At 33.3% G+C, this 16,481-nt stretch overlaps 1 protein-coding gene across 1 annotated transcript in view; it reads left to right on the top strand.

Moving 5' to 3' along the window:
- Positions 1-16,481, top strand: part of LOC115212278 (osmotic avoidance abnormal protein 3-like) — a 907,318-nt gene that overhangs the window by 838,853 nt on the left and 51,984 nt on the right. Inside the window, exon 14 of the mRNA XM_036503083.1 lies at positions 8,470-8,567. Within this exon, the coding sequence (XP_036358976.1) occupies positions 8,470-8,567 (98 nt within the window). The remainder of the gene's footprint in view (positions 1-8,469; positions 8,568-16,481) is intronic.

Below are 16,481 nucleotides of genomic sequence, written 5' to 3'. Positions count from 1 at the left end.
GGTTCCCTCTCTCAGCTGAGAGATTTTTTGTTGTTGTGCATGCTACTTGTCAGCCCTGCAGGTGCTACATAAAAAAAAACTGTCCTGGCACCATGTAAAAAGCACCTAGTACACTCTGTAAAGTGATTGGTGCTAGGAAGGGCAGCCAGGTGTAGAAACCATGCCAAAAAAGACAACTGGCTCCTTGTGTCACTCTCTGGCTTCTCAGCTTCTATTGAACAATCCAACCCATGCCAGTATGAGAAATAGACGTTAAATGATGATGATGAGGATGACGATGAAGAGGCATTGCCATAACTTTATGAAATATGTGTATATCTTCAGAGGTAGTTTTCTTCAGTCGTGTTGATACATCCAAGCTTAGTTTGAGAATTAATAGATAATTTTTATGGGTAGAGTATTAATGATAGTTTAAAGCGATCATTGCTCCTCAGACATAACCACTTTATGGATAGCAAAAGAAAGATTTTGAAAAAGGGATTATTTCATACAATTTTAGATTGAATTCAAAGTAACTTTCATTTGGGATTAATTATTTTTAATAAAACTTCATAAAATATTCTTCAAAGACTATGTAAAGCTGCATAAGAATATTGTTCAGAAGTATAATTAGACTAGTTTTCTTTTAATTTACAAAGATTAGTGAATTGAAATTCTGATAAACAACATAGGATAATCTGCTTTAAAAAGAAAAGAAAATTATTATATCCAAGATATTTATATTATATTATCTTTTTGCAATATAACTATATCTTTGTCTTAGATGTAATCAATATGATGCACTTTTTTATAGTTTAAATATTAAATTATTAAAGTCTGCTTCCTATTAATGAATAAGTATTTGTAATTATAAATTTTCTTATTTTATGGTCATCTTTTAAGATAAACCATAGTATGTTTTCATATAATATTTCCATTTCAATACATTAAATAAAGTGCTATAAATACATTGAACTTGAGTATTCAATATTTTAATTTTATCGTATTTTAGGCTTTAGCTTGATAAAAAATTTTCTCCATATTCATTCCTACTGAAATTTAGATTTAAATTTTCCTGATAACATAGTCCCAAAACAAACATCATAATCTACATAACATGTACTATGTACTATTTCCCTAATATAATAGTGTATTATAGAATATGGTCTTTGGTTATAGTTTAGTAATAAATGCTATAATAAAAGGGAGATGAAAATGACAAGAAAAGGAGAGGAGTGAAAATGAGAAACCAAATGAGAGTGAGAGGGAAAGAGAAGTTGGTGTGTAGGACAGTAGTGGGGGTTAAAAGAGAGAAAGGGATGAGAAGAAATATAAATAAAAGGATAAGAGAAGATGCAGAAGAAAGAGAAAACAGACCAGGAGTAAAAGGAAATTGAAAGAAAGCAGCAGCAGCAGGGATGGGAACTAGAAAGAGAGATGAACTGAGAGAGAGAGTGAGGGAGAGGAAGAGGGAGAGGGAGGGAAATATAAAAAAATTATATATATTTTATACATGGAAAATCAAAGGCTGTAAAGAGAAAATATGACAAGGAGGAGAGAAGGACAGTGATGTTTTTTTTTCTGTATTATTGGGTGGTAGGAGATAGTATGTGGATATAAAGAAGAAATAAAGGAAGAAAGGCAATAGAAATCAACTGTAGCCACCTGCAAGGATATGAAGAGAAATGAATGAAGAAAACAACTCTGCCTGGCTTGATACATCTTGGGGAGCTAGCGTGCACAGATGCCTCCAATTGTTAATGCATTGTAGTGCTTAGTCTAGTCCTTTTCAAGATATGTCAGTAGTACCACCATCATTATAACATCAATATCTTGTTACTCACTACCCATTTCTTCAATATTACTACAACTATCCTTTTTCTCTCTCTCCCTCCTTCCATCTCATATTATTTTTTACTCTCTCTCCTTTTTTCTTTTTCTTTTCTCAGCTATTTGAATGTCATTAAATTTAAAATTCCTAGATCTAAAATGTACTCTTTGTCCTGAACCATTCTATCTAGATTAGTCAACTTCACTTCGGGTTTTTCAGCACAGAGTCAAAGTTTATATAAATGAGTTTGTTAAAGTTTCCTTCTGAGCATCATTTCCTGCAATGTACCATTTCATGTAAGAATCAATCAAAAGCTATTCCCAACAGTATTGTTCTGCACCAAAGACAATGTACTCTTTCAGTCCTCTTGAATGCAGCCTATGTAAACCTGGAGTGTGCTTGCATGTAAAATTTTCTGCTTAGTATCAAATAGCTTATCTTCCAAGCATGTCAGATGAAAGTAGATGGAGATCAGAGCTATTTGGTATCTATAACAACATTGCCAGCTGTAAGAATTAGCCTTATTTAAATTGTACACTATATGTCTCTATAGAAAATGTAAAAATTGTCTAAGGTTAAGAAAATAAGATTGGAAGAAATAAATGAAAATTGAAAATGACTTAGAAATATAAAAGTAAATGATAATTTTTCTAGTGTGAAAGAAATCAATAGAGATTAAAAAGGAAGTGCCTTGTACTTTTCTAGCTTCTTTAATATTTATATTTTCCCCACCTTTTTATTATCCCTCCCCTCTCATTCCATCTTATCACAGCTGTATTGCATTCTCACTTCTGTCTTTTTCTGACCTTTATTAATGTAATATATTTTTCAGATAATTCATAAGAATTTTATTCGTTTTATCCCTTTTATATTTTCCTTTTCATTATCAGTATCACTTTTCTTCTTCTTCCTCACCCAATTATTTTATGTATTTTATTCATAATCCCATATTGCTCTACTAAAGTAGTACTACTGTTACTCTGGTACTAAGCCCTAACTAACTGTCCTCTTTTCTTATAATTACATTTTATTTATCCATTAAGATATGATACAGAACAGAACATTTAAAAAAAATTATAAAAAGGTTATATTCAATTTTAAATCAAAAACTGTTTTATCAAATGCTGTTATGATAGTTGTTGTGTAGGTAGTGCTCAAATACTAAATGAAATAGCATTGACATACTCTTACTCTTTTACTCTTTTACTTGTTTCAGTCATTTGACTGTGGCCATGCTGGAGCACCGCCTTTAGTTGAGCAAATCAACCCCGGGACTTGTAAGCCCAATACTTATTCTATCGGTCTCTTTTGCCGAACCGCTAAGTGACGGGGACATAAACACACCAGCATCGGTTGTCAAGCAATGCTAGGGGGACAAACACAGACACACAAACACAAGCACACATACATATATATACATATATACATATATACGACAGGCTTCTTTCAGTTTCCATTTACCAAATTCACTCACAAGGCATTGGTCGGCCCGGGGCTATAGCAGAAGACACTTGCCCAAGATGCCATGCATTGGGATTGAACCGGGGACCATGTGGATGGTTAGCAAGCTACTTACCACACAGCCACTCCTGCGCCTGTTGACATGTTTGGTTTTTCATAATTAAAGAAATACAGAAAATTTATAAACTTGACATGCAAATGTTATAATAAAGCCAAATAATTATAACTGGAATCTTGTCTGGACTAATACATTTGTTAACTTCAAATTGTAGAGGTTACATTAAGTCTGAAGAGAGGATTAAGTAAATGTCTTAGAAAAAGTCCAGATAATATTTGGACATTTTCCAAAATTAATTAATTTGAATATATCTATATGCAATATCTTTAAAAGTCTATGCTGTTTCAATAATTTTTCTTCAAAACAAAATCTCTCAACTGTTTTATTGATTTGGTCTATGTATATATATACGTCTAAACTCTCTTCCTTCCTAGCTATTGGTAATGAAAGTTTTTTTAATTACAGTTTGCTAGCATTGTTCAAATATATATATATTTTTTAACACTGAAAAATAAATAAAAGACACAATTGCTGAAAGAAAGATTATATTGAGGTCTTCTTTTTGTTTATTTTTTTAGTATCCATCATAAAGTTCATTTCCTGTTATTGTAAATGACCACTTTAGGCTGCTTTGTGTGATAATTGTTTGCAGTTTTCTTGGCAGAATGTTTTAATAAAATCTTATAAGATTTTCTGTTAGAGCAATAATGAGTTTGAATTGGGTGAAGATAAGTGAACAGTAAATATACTAAGAAAAAAGGGGAAATTCTGCTCATAGCTATCAACTGCCATTTAAACATTGTAATAGATAATTATGGTGCTGATTGCCATTTTATATATATTGTGTATATGTTGTTATAAACCAAGCTAAAGATATAGTTAATATCTAAGAGGCTGCTAGCATTTTCCTACTGAAGTAATTTCTATATATAAGGAGGACATTTCAATTTTAAATTTTATTTTATATTGCATGTACAAGGATTTATTTTGAAATATTTTTGAAATATTTTTGAATATTTATTATTTTCTAATTATTAGAAATAAGTTCTGCAATATTATATGACATGTACAACTCTTAATTGTCTTTAGAATTACATAGAATAAATATGAAATATAGCAAAGTTGCTTTCTAGTTTAATATCTTTGCTAAAGGTATTTGCCCTCATCAACTACAATGAACTTTAGGATTCATGAGGCAGTCTGATATTCTTGTTATTGAAGCTTCTAGCAAACTGTTTGTTTATTTTTGTTTAGTTTTGTGGGGTTCTTTTTTGTATGACCCATCATGAAATTATTCTCTTAGTTCTAATGCTTCAAATAAAAACATTAACTTGATGTGAACTTCCAACTTGGTCTGAAGTAAAATTATTATGAATCATAGGAGATCTCATTCTTCTTGTATCTTCTGGTACTAAAGCAGTACTATAAAAAAATCCAAGATTTTCTTGCCATTTATTAGGACCTGCCTTGGCCGCATCATCTAGCATCCATGTATACCTGTTAGTATAAAATCATTATTTCAGGTTGTGCAAACAACAAGAGATGTACCTAGAGTTCAGCACTTTGGTTTTCTAACTTACATAAGACAACTGATAGAAATGGCAATCAACTTTCTCAGGTATACTGAAAATGAATGAATACAAAAATAGACTGACTCTATATTTTGTAGCTCTCCTGAATATATGAATCATTTATTAGTACCACCGTTGGGAACAGTTTAAAGGCTCTGTTGGTGGTGGTGATGTTAAAGGAAATTGTAGCTTCAATTAGCCTAGTTATTAATATATATATAGTATCTTGTGTGAGATACTATATATATAGTATCTTCTTTTCTCTACTTCTTAGTGTAGGCATGCTTTTTTTTCTTATGACGGTAAGATTAATCATTCATTGTTCAATACAAAGTATAGTTTAAAAGTTAAAACCCAGTTGATATTAGATATCTTGTATTGTATTTACAAAACTTTTAATTTTTACTCCCATAGTTTGAAGCAATTTTTAATGTAAGTCATAGAGTGGAGATGTAATTCTAGCTAAAATTAAATATTCTTCTCGCGCATGTATGTAATATCTATACATATGTACATATATATATGAATGTATGTGTGCATGTTAATTAGGTAATCATGTATGTAATGTATGTAATATGTATGTATGTAAACAGTGAGCTCGTAGAATTATTACCATACTGGGCGAAATGCTTAGCAGCATTTCACCTATATGTATGTTCTGAGTTCAAATTCCACTGAGGTTGACTTTACTCTTCATCTTTTTGGGGTCGATAGAGTAAGCAGCAGTTGAGCACAGAAATCTTGTGCCATAATTTGAATCCAATATGTGTGTGTATGAATGTAAGTATGGTCATTAGTATGTTCTCCATCCCCTTTTCCCATACCAAGTCAATTTATTCATTTGTGATATTTATTTGCCTTCATTTTACTTTTCACTATTTATTTTTTAACTTTTATTATCAACTTTTTCCATCTGGTTCTTAATTTCTAAAAGGTCCTTGCCTGGTATTTTTACTTGGGTGTAGATATTATTACTATTTCCTTACATCAATGCACAGCACTTCAATTCATTATCCTACACATGTAAGTAAAAGCAGGATATTGTAATCACTCATGTTTGTCTGTTTGTTTGCAAAATTACTGGAAAATGGCTGAATGGATTCTCACCACATTTGGTAGAAATATTCATTGGGTGAGTGGCTCAAAAGGATGAACATTTGGTTTGATTATTTATTTTAAAGAAAAAGAAATGAAAAAAAAACTGAACTTACAAATTTCCTGGTAAGCAAATGGTCATATTATTTTGTTCACTTTCTTTTTCATATGAATTGACCCTCATCTGCATGTGTATAGATCATAGTCTACCCATGTGCATTGACACGTGTGTGTACATATATGCATATATAAATACATTCATAGATATGCGACTCTATGTGTGTGTATGTGTGTGTGTATATGTACAGTGATGGATTTGAGGGTTTTATTTATTTACGACTTCATTTCTTAATTTTAATGGAGTATAAATACCTATAATGGTAATACTTAAAAAAAGGAATAAAAAAATCAAACTTACAAATTTCCCGATAAGCAAGTGGTCATGTTGTTTTGTTTACTTTCTTTCTCATAGGAATTGACCCTCGTGTATGTGTATAGATCATGGTGTACTTATGTGCATAGACACATGTGCATACATACATAGATACATACATACATACATACAAACATATGCGACTGTGTATATGTGTGTGTGTGTGTGTGTTTACACTGAGTTGATTTCTTAATTTCACTGGGGTATAAATACCTATAATGGTGATACTTAAAAAAAATATTAATTCTGTTCAGTTAAAAAGCATGGGTAAGCAATGTATTGTAAGCCACACTATAATTTGCAAAAAAAAATTATTTGCATGCAAGGTATGCATTGTCCCTCATGCAATTTTTTTCATTCATCATGAGTTCACTCATTATATACATTAATTAAGATACGATGATGACTGTTTTCCTTCTATCAAGTCCCTTTTAAAGTGAAAGATTGGAAAAATTCCTTTGTGTGTTGGATAGAATGCATCATAGGTACTTATTCTGACTTTGTACTCTGAGTTCAAATCCCTCCAAAATCAGTTTTACTATTCATCTCATCCAGGACTGGTTTTAAGCTAATTAGACAGCTTTATTCAAATTGGGTCCTGCACCAAGTGAGGGCTCCATGCACATGCTTGGGTGGTGGACATTATGGCAAATTTTTAGTACATCCTTGTGGCTAATGATGGAACCTCAAGCTTTCAATGTTTTTTGACTGGAATTGGCATACTACATGAAGCATAAAACATCAGTCTTCAGCTTTTGTAGAGTAGAAGACCCCTACTGATAATTTTCTAATTGGGCCATGCACCTCCTAGCACTAGCTCTGATCAAATCTTTTCACAGTTGATAAAAAATGTACTAATCCAAGGTAGTGGATTTGTGGAACCATAAAAACATTGTATTGGATACCTTTTTGCATTTGTACCAGTTCTTTGTATTCTGAGATCAAATACTACCATAATGTACTTGAATGGTAGTTCTAATCTCATAACCTTTTTAACATCACTATCTTACTCCTTGGATGTTTTCTGTAGAGTCCAGTCAGTAGCCCTGTAAAAAAACATAGAAACTGCTTTCCCTCCTGAATAAAGAAAATAGAGTAAAAAAACTTTACATGGATTTGAACTTTCACACTGTTCTTTACATGGAACAATGGATGGATGGAAGCACTCCGTCGGTTACGACGATGAGGGTTCCGGTTGATCCGAATCAACGGAACAGCCTGCTCGTGAAATTAACGTGTAAGTGGCTGAGCACTCCACAGACACGTGTACCCTTAACGTAGTTCTCGGGGATATTCAGCGTGACACAGAGAGTGACAAGGCCGGCCCTTTGAAATACAGGTACAACAGAAACAGGAAGTAAGAGTGAGAGAAAGTTGTGGTGAAAGAGTACAGCAGGGATCACCACCATCCCCTGCTGGAGCCTCGTGGAGCTTTAGGTGTTTTCGCTCAATAAACACTCACAACGCCCGGTCTGGGAATCGAAACCGTGATCCTATGACCGCGAGTCCGCTGCCCTAACCACTGGGCCATTGCGCCTCCACACATGGAACAATAAGTAATTACATCAACCTGAAAACTAAAGAAAAAAGATGGACCATTTTCGCTAAGCAGTTGATTGGACACTCTACTTCTACAATTATAACAGAAGTGATTCCTTCATTCTAATGTGTTGTATTACATTATAAGTGATATTTATATGATTTTGAAAATTAAGCTTGAATTAATTAGTTAATTATTCCATTATCCACGATTGCTTCAAATAGCAATTTTTATGTCGTCTTAACTCAATGAAATATGCCTATAGCAGGTCATCATTCCTATTATTTTATCATCTGGAACAGACAATCCATGGAACCATAAATATAAGGCACCAGTTTATGAATTACTAATGTTTAAAGAAAATATTAATAGATTTGTTTGTCTGGTTCTTCAGATTTGGAGACTTTGGAAAAAAAAAAGAAATATCTAATTATAAAATACTTACATGGATTTTTAGTGAAAATGTATTCAAAATCAGCTTTTAAATAATTTCTCTTGCAGTTAACAATTCAGCTGGACAGAAAATTCCAGAACAGCAAGGTCCTACAGGCTATAGCAGTCCAAATTTATCTAAAGCAGAAGATGACAAGCTAAGAGAGGTCAGTTTATTAAAATGATTTAGTACTGTTTCACTTCTGGAATAATTATTAAATAATTTTCTATTCTCATTGATTATGTATGTATATATATATATATATATATATATATTGTTATATTTCGGAATGGTCATTTTGCCAGTTTAGCCAATAAAAACACACGCACTATATATTTGGTGTTATTTTGCTTCAGTGTTATTTTGCTTCAGTGTTATTTATTTTTTACATTAATCTTAATCTTATTTCGGCCAGAGTTCTTTCGTCACACTCCTGTGACCGCATCAGTGGTCCTTTGTTTTCTTCTTTCTTATTTGTGTCTCTCAATAGAAATGCAAAATGGCTGAGGGTTAGTAAGGAGAGACACAAATAAGAAAGAAGAAAACAAAGGACCACTGATACGGTCTCAGGAGTGTGACGAAAGAACTCTGGCCGAAATAAGATTAAGATTAATGTAAAAAATAAATAACACTGAAGCAAAATAACACCAAATATATAGTGCGTGTGTTTTTATTGGCTAAACTGGAAAAATGACCATTCTGAAATATAACAATATCTGTTTCAACACATGACTTCACATAAAAAATCTTGCACAACAAATATATAAACGTATATATATATATATATATATATATATATGTATGTACGTATGTCGTTATTCATCATTGGAATTTCAATAGCAATGACAGGGTATTTTTATTTGTTTGTATGTATATGTGCAAATTTGTATGTTTTCTTTTATGTATGTCTTCTTATGCATATACTTGCATATCTAGACATGCTCATATATACTTCAATGATAAACTTCTGGAAAGTTTTACAGATTTTTACAGTTCCAATGATGGCATGGATCTGAAGTCCTTGAATCAGCTTGCTCCATTCTGGTTTTGAGAAACCTAATTTCTTAAGATTGGTTTTTAGGCAGTGAGTTACATATCCCAGTGCCACAATAATTACAGGTATAAGGCTGAACTTGTAATCTGGATAGAATAACTGCAGATTTATCAATAGTTCAGCATAAGTATTCTCTTTTTTATTAATTTTCAGCTTCATGTTGACATCTGCTGGGCAGCTGATTTCCACAACTATACACAGTTTCTCTTCTCTATCCCAAATCATAATATCAGGTCTATTGTGCTTACATTTTATTGAGGTTTTCACTGGGACATTCTACCAGTATTCCTAGTATTCCTTTTTATTACGAGTGGCTATGGCTTCTGTATGTATGTATATATGTATGTATGTATGTATGTATGTATGTATGTATGTATGTATGTATGTATGTATGTATGTATGTATGTATGCATGTATGTATGTATGTATGTATGTTTGTATGTATGTATGTATGTATGTATGTATGTATGTGTGTATGTATGTATGTATGTATGTATTGTATGTATGTATGTATGTATGTATGTATGTATGTATGCATGCATGTATGTATGTATGTATGCATGTATGTGTGTGTATGTATGTATGTATGTATGTATGTATGTATGTATGCATGCATGTATGTATGTATGTATGCATGTATGTATGTATGTATGTGTGTGTATGTATGTATGTATGCATGCATGTATGTATGTATGTATGCATGTATGTATGTATGTGTGTGTATGTATGCATGTATGTATGTATGTATGTATACATGTATATATGTATATATGTATGTATGCATGTATGTATGTATGTGTGTGTATGTATGTATGTATGCATGCATGTATGTATGTATGTATGCATGTATGTATGTATGTGTGTGTATGTATGTATGTATGTATGTATGTATGTATGTATGTATGTATGTATGTATGTATGTATGCATATATATATGTATGCATGTATGTAACTGTGTGCATGCATGTGTGAGAGAGAGAGAGAGGGTGAGAGAGAGAATTCTTTTCCTCTTTTTAATTTAGAATAAAAAAGTTGTGAAGGAAATCATCTTGTTTTGTTCATCATCCCTTCAATCTTAACAAATTCTCGTAGATTTCTATAGTCCCAAATATCGTGATCATTAGCAGTGTATGAATTAAGGATTTGTGGTGTGTGTGTGTGTATGTGTTTGTCTGTGTGTGCATGTGTAATAAAAATAATTGTTTTTAATGTACATAATATGCAATTTGTTATATGTATATTGTATGTGAACCAAGAAATAATGAATTGTCAAAATATAAGAGCTAAAATATTTCTGATGAATTAGACTAGAGTTGACAGATACAACAGAAATAATCTCAGAAAGTTGAAGGATGAAAATTATCTTATTTATACATGAATCTAGTAACATATGGTCTTTAGCAATATGAAAAAATCTCCAAAGGATTTGAACTCCAGAGTTTTTCAACCCCTCCGGAACATCTTAGAATGTTTCATAAGTCTTTAGGCACAAAAATAAAGTTTTCCTTTCGACCATCCCTAACTATCTCCAATTGACATCATCATCCTCATCTCATCATCATCATCATCATCATCATCATCATCATCATCCTCATCATCATCATCATCATCATCATCATCATCATCATCATCATCATCACCATCATCATCATCGTCACCATCATCATCCTGTAATATCTGTTTTCCATGCAGGCATGGGTTTAACCAGAACTGACAAGCTGGAGAGCTGAATCAGATTCTTGTCTGATTTAGCTTGGTTTCTACTGCTGGATGCTCTTCCTAATGCCACACTCTTTACAGTGTGTTCTGGGTTCTTTCAGCATGGCACTGCACAAGTGCCTTTACGTGGCACTGGCATGGGTGCTTTTTATGTAGCACCAGCACACAATTCTTGTGGACCAATCCTCTCCACCAGACGGGAGTGACCTTAACACTTTGGCTATGAAGAAAGAGTCTTCTTGAGTATGGACTTCTTGGTCATAAATAATATGATGAATATTTCAAAAATATATTATTTTCTTATTTCTTTACTGCCCACAAGGGGCTACACACAAAAGGGACAAACAAGGACAGACAAAAGGATTAAGTCGATTATATCGACCCCAGTGCGTAACTGGTACTTAATTTATTGACCCCGAAAGGATGAAAGGCAAAGTCGACCTTGGTGGGATTTGAACTCAGAATATAACAGCAGACGAAATACTGCTAAGCATTTCACCCGGCGTGCTAACGTTACTGCCAGCTCACTGCCTTTTATTATTTTCTAGCAGCAATTATCTTTATATTTTCTCAATATTACTAAATAAAATAATATTTTGAGGCAGGCTGTTTGCTACTTTCTCAAACACTGTCTTGTATGTGTAATGCAAACTATTAACTTATTATATTTTCACTCCAGCTGGTGTGATATAAAGGGCATAAGTACTCAGATATGACCTATTACTCAGAGGGTCCTGCGAGGACATGCTTAACATTTTTCATCAACAAAAAGAAGCCAAATAAGAAGACTCTGTTAATGAAGATCTTGTCAAGGGAATGGCATACAGCCTCATTTCCCTTTGGTGTTGGCTGCCATGGTTTCCCAGCAAGATCAGCACTCTATTTCTTACAGAAGAGTGATTTGAAGCTCACGCAATTGAAGAATGCTATTAAGACGATGTTTATAGCAGCTGAGACCTGCTTAAGGAGGTTGCAGTTGTCAAAAACCCTAATGGCAAACCCGTTTGTAAATAAAGTAAGGTGTTCAACAATATAATAGATTTAGTCATCATTAAATGAAAGATGATGCAGCATCTTTAAGAAGCTCCTGCCTGGGCTAAAGTATCTCTGATATTTTTTTTTTTTTGCCTTACAAATCAACTGAATATTTTGAACCATCTACATGATGTTTATCATAAGAAATTTTATATTTTTCTCAATGGCTTTAATATTTTCTTAAGGGTATCCAGCTGTAGAAACCATGCCAAAATAGACACCTGGAACCTGGGAAGCTTTCCAGCTGGCCAACTCCTGTCAAACTTACTCACAACATCATAAGCGGAACGTGTAACCTCTCGAAAGAGCTGTTCTTCACTCCTGCTCCAGAGCGTCGGCTGAGGGGTCACTCCGAAAAGCTCTATCTGCGACGATTTCATCTCAATCGAAGGAGAGGGGCTTTCTCCGTCTGGGTTGTGGATCCGTGGAATAAGCTGCCGGCCGAGATAGTGAAGATGCCGATGACCGCTTGGTTCAAAGTCTCCCTTGACCACAGTGGCCTGAACTCTTTACATGAACACCGCCCTGTACATAACTCCATGTCCCCCTACATGGCCTTGCTTTTTGCTGTTTGAGCCAAAAAATTAACTAACTAACTAACTAACTAACTGTCTGACCCATACCAGCATGGAAAACAGGCATTAAATGATGACGATGTTTTACTCTTCAGTTACTACTGATGCTGATTCATAATGTAAAGACTCACTATACATATCAGCTTACACACAAATCTAGCAGCATCTAATACATTAACCCATTTTCTTTTTACTGGAGATTAACATCAATTAAAGACAAAGAATCTAGAATATTGGGCAGGCTTATTGGCATCATTTATTCAGATCTTTGTAATAGCCAGTGGAATTCCTGCTTACATCAACATGACAAGTTTACTTTTTGTCACAAGTCCAACTTCTGCTTGACACATACTTATCTTCTGTTGACTATGCATAACAAGGTCACTAGTATCTGAAGAAATCTTAAACAAAGACAAAACTCTTGATGACAGTCACTGGACCCTCTAGAAATAGTAGTCAAATTTCTACCAAATTATGCTCTACTTACTTAAAATAAGATATCTCACATTAGATCATACGTGGTCATAGGTGCCCTGATTGTAAAAAAAAAAAAAAAAAAACCATGACCATCATGTAAGTCTATACAAACAAGACATTACTAAATCATAAGTATTAGGTTGTCACTCATGAAATGTATTTCAAAAGTAACAATAAAAATGTTTCAGAAATGTTAGAGAACTGATTTATTTAATCAAAGTATGATCCATGTTCATTTATGAGCTTTACCCAACGTTTCTCTAAGTCATATATTTCATCTTTTGGGTCTAATAGTCCATAGTGCTTTCTTCAGTGACTGCACTACTGTTAACAAGAAGCATTAATCATTTGATTTTTTTTAAACATCATAAATATTAAGATCCATGTAGCCTTTATTTTCAGCTTCACTGATTGTTGTTGAAATAATTCATTTATTCCATAATTTACATTATGTCATCATTTGAAGCCTATATATACATACATACATACATACATACATACATACATACATATATATATATATATATATATATACTAAGTAATTGAGGGTTTAGCAACGATTTGCCTCACCACGCACCGAATTTAGAAATAGCAGTCAAAGAGTTATGGCTATTCTTTCTACTTTTAAGTAGAAAGAATAGCCATAACTCTTTGACTGCTATTTCTAAATTTGGTGTGTGGTGAGGCAAATCATTGCTAAACCCTCAATTACTTAGTATTACTTAAACCTTCCTTGAATGGGGCTTTTACATGCCGAAATCTACTTGGTGAAATTGATGATTATTCCAAATTAATTAATTTCACCCTATTTTATTATTGATATATATATATATATATATATATATATATATATAGGCACAGGAGTGGCTGTGTGGTAAGTAGCTTGCTTACCAACCACATGGTTCTGGGTTCAGTCCCACTGTGTGGCACCTTGGGCAAGTGTTTTCTGCTATAGCCTCGGGCCGACCAAAGCCTTGTGAGTGGATTTGGTAGATGAAAACTGAAAGAAGCCCGTCGTATATGTATGTATATATATACATATATATATATATATATATATATTATATATATATATATATATATATATATATGTATATGTATATATATACATATATATATATGTATATATATATGTATATATATATATATATATATATATATATATATATATATATATATATATATATATATATATACATATATATACATATATATATATATGTATATACAAATAAATGAAAGAATGAAGTTGAATGACGAATTAACAAAATTAACAAAATTAACAAAATTCGAAAATAAAATAAAGGAATTTTGTTAATTCGTCGTTCAACTCCATTCTTTCATTTATTTGTATTTAAAAAAACACACAAATTTCCACACGATAGCACGTGATCTCTGCCCTAGGCATGTAGCTTCAACCGTGTTTTTCTGATGTAAATTTGCTACCCAGGTATCGGTTAACCGAATTATCCATAATAAGATAATTCATTCAACTACTCAATATATATATATATATATATATATATATGTGTGTGTGTGTGTGTGTGTGTGTGTGTGTGTGTATATATATAAATATGATTTAAAAATCCAAATGGAGGTAGTGGAACAGGGAAAATGCATGCTACATAGCTAGCTGAAATTCATGTTGTAATATTTATTCATGTTGTAATAAATAATGCTCAATGTAGCTAGTCATCAGATGCTTATAAATTTGTTCATAAATTATTTAGTTATATCATTACATGTGTCACATTTATAATAATGTCTGTTACATGAGGAAGTCTTTATGAGTGTCTTATGTTATCAAATCTTAGAATGTATAATATTTAAGATTGAAAGTGAACTCTGAACAGTGTTATGGTAGTAATAAACCAGGACTACTTCATTTAACTACATTAAAGAATTTTCTTAATCTTTAGCACACTGTTGGTATTTCATGTCACCATATGAGCTTTCTTCTCTGAAGTAACAGGGCAGTGGGAAAGGAAACAATTCTAGAGAAAATGCAGTATGCTAAAGGTTGAACACACAATAAAGGGGAAAAAAATTTGTCCTAATAATAGCATATAAGTCTGGAGTTCATTATAAATTTTTAAAGGGTACATAAAAAACACCATTTGAGTATGGCCATTGCCAGTACCCAGAATGGCCCTCGTGCCGGCGGCACATAAAAGCACCCGCTGCACACTCAGAGTAGTTGGCGTTAGGAAGGGCGGCATCCAGCTGTAGAAAATCTGCCAAATCAGATTGGAGCCTGGTGCAGCCATCTGATTCTCCAGTCCTCAGTCAAATCGCCCAACCCATGCTAGCATAGAAAGCAGATGTTAAACGATGATGATGATGATGATGATGATTCACGAATGGCATTCAGTTTGATGATTTGATAAAATAATATTATCAATTAAACATTTGTAAAAGGAAGTGACTAAAAAGTTAATGAGCAATATGTATGCATGTATGTATGCATGCATGTATGTATGTATATCTATATCTATCTACATATGTATATGGAAAAGTTGCTGTCTTCCACACATAAAGGCTTGCCCTTTCAGGAGCTGGTACCACTTAAAAAGCATCCATGCTTGTGGCATGTAAAAAAGCACCCAGCACACTCTGTTAAGTTGTTGGCATTGGGAAGGGCACCCAGCTGTAGAAACCATGCCACAACAGACAATCAGAGTCTTGACAGCTCCCTGCTAGCCACCTCCATGTCAAACTGTCCAACCCATGCCAGTATGGGAAGTGGACGTTAAATAATGATGATGATGATATATTTATAAAGGCGGCAAGCTGGCAGAAACGTTAGCATGCCAGGCGAAATGCGTAGCCGTATTTCGTCTGCCGTTACGTTCTGAGTTCAAATTCCGCCGAGGTCGACTTTGCCTTTCACCCTTTCAGGGTCGATAAATTAAGTACCAGTTATGCACTGGGGTCGATGTAATCGACTTAATCCGTTTGTCTGTCCTTTTTTGTCCTCTCTGTGTTTAGCCCCTTGTGGGTAGTAAATAAATAGGTATTTCGTCTGTCTTTACGTTCTGAGTTCAAATTCCGCCGAGGTCGACTTTGCCTTTCACCCTTTCAGGGTCGATAAATTAAGTACCAGTTATGCACTGGGTTCGATGTAATCGACTTAATCCGTTTGTCTGTCCTTTTTTGTCCTCTCTGTGTTTAGCCCCTTGTGGGTAGTAAATAAATAGGTATTTCGTCTGTCTTTACGTTC

This window comes from Octopus sinensis, linkage group LG5 (genome assembly GCF_006345805.1).
Source record: "Octopus sinensis linkage group LG5, ASM634580v1, whole genome shotgun sequence".
Taxonomy (NCBI): Eukaryota; Metazoa; Mollusca; class Cephalopoda; order Octopoda; family Octopodidae; genus Octopus; species Octopus sinensis.
The sequence above is the reverse complement of the archived record's forward strand: the minus strand, read 5'-3'. Positions and strand labels throughout refer to the sequence as shown.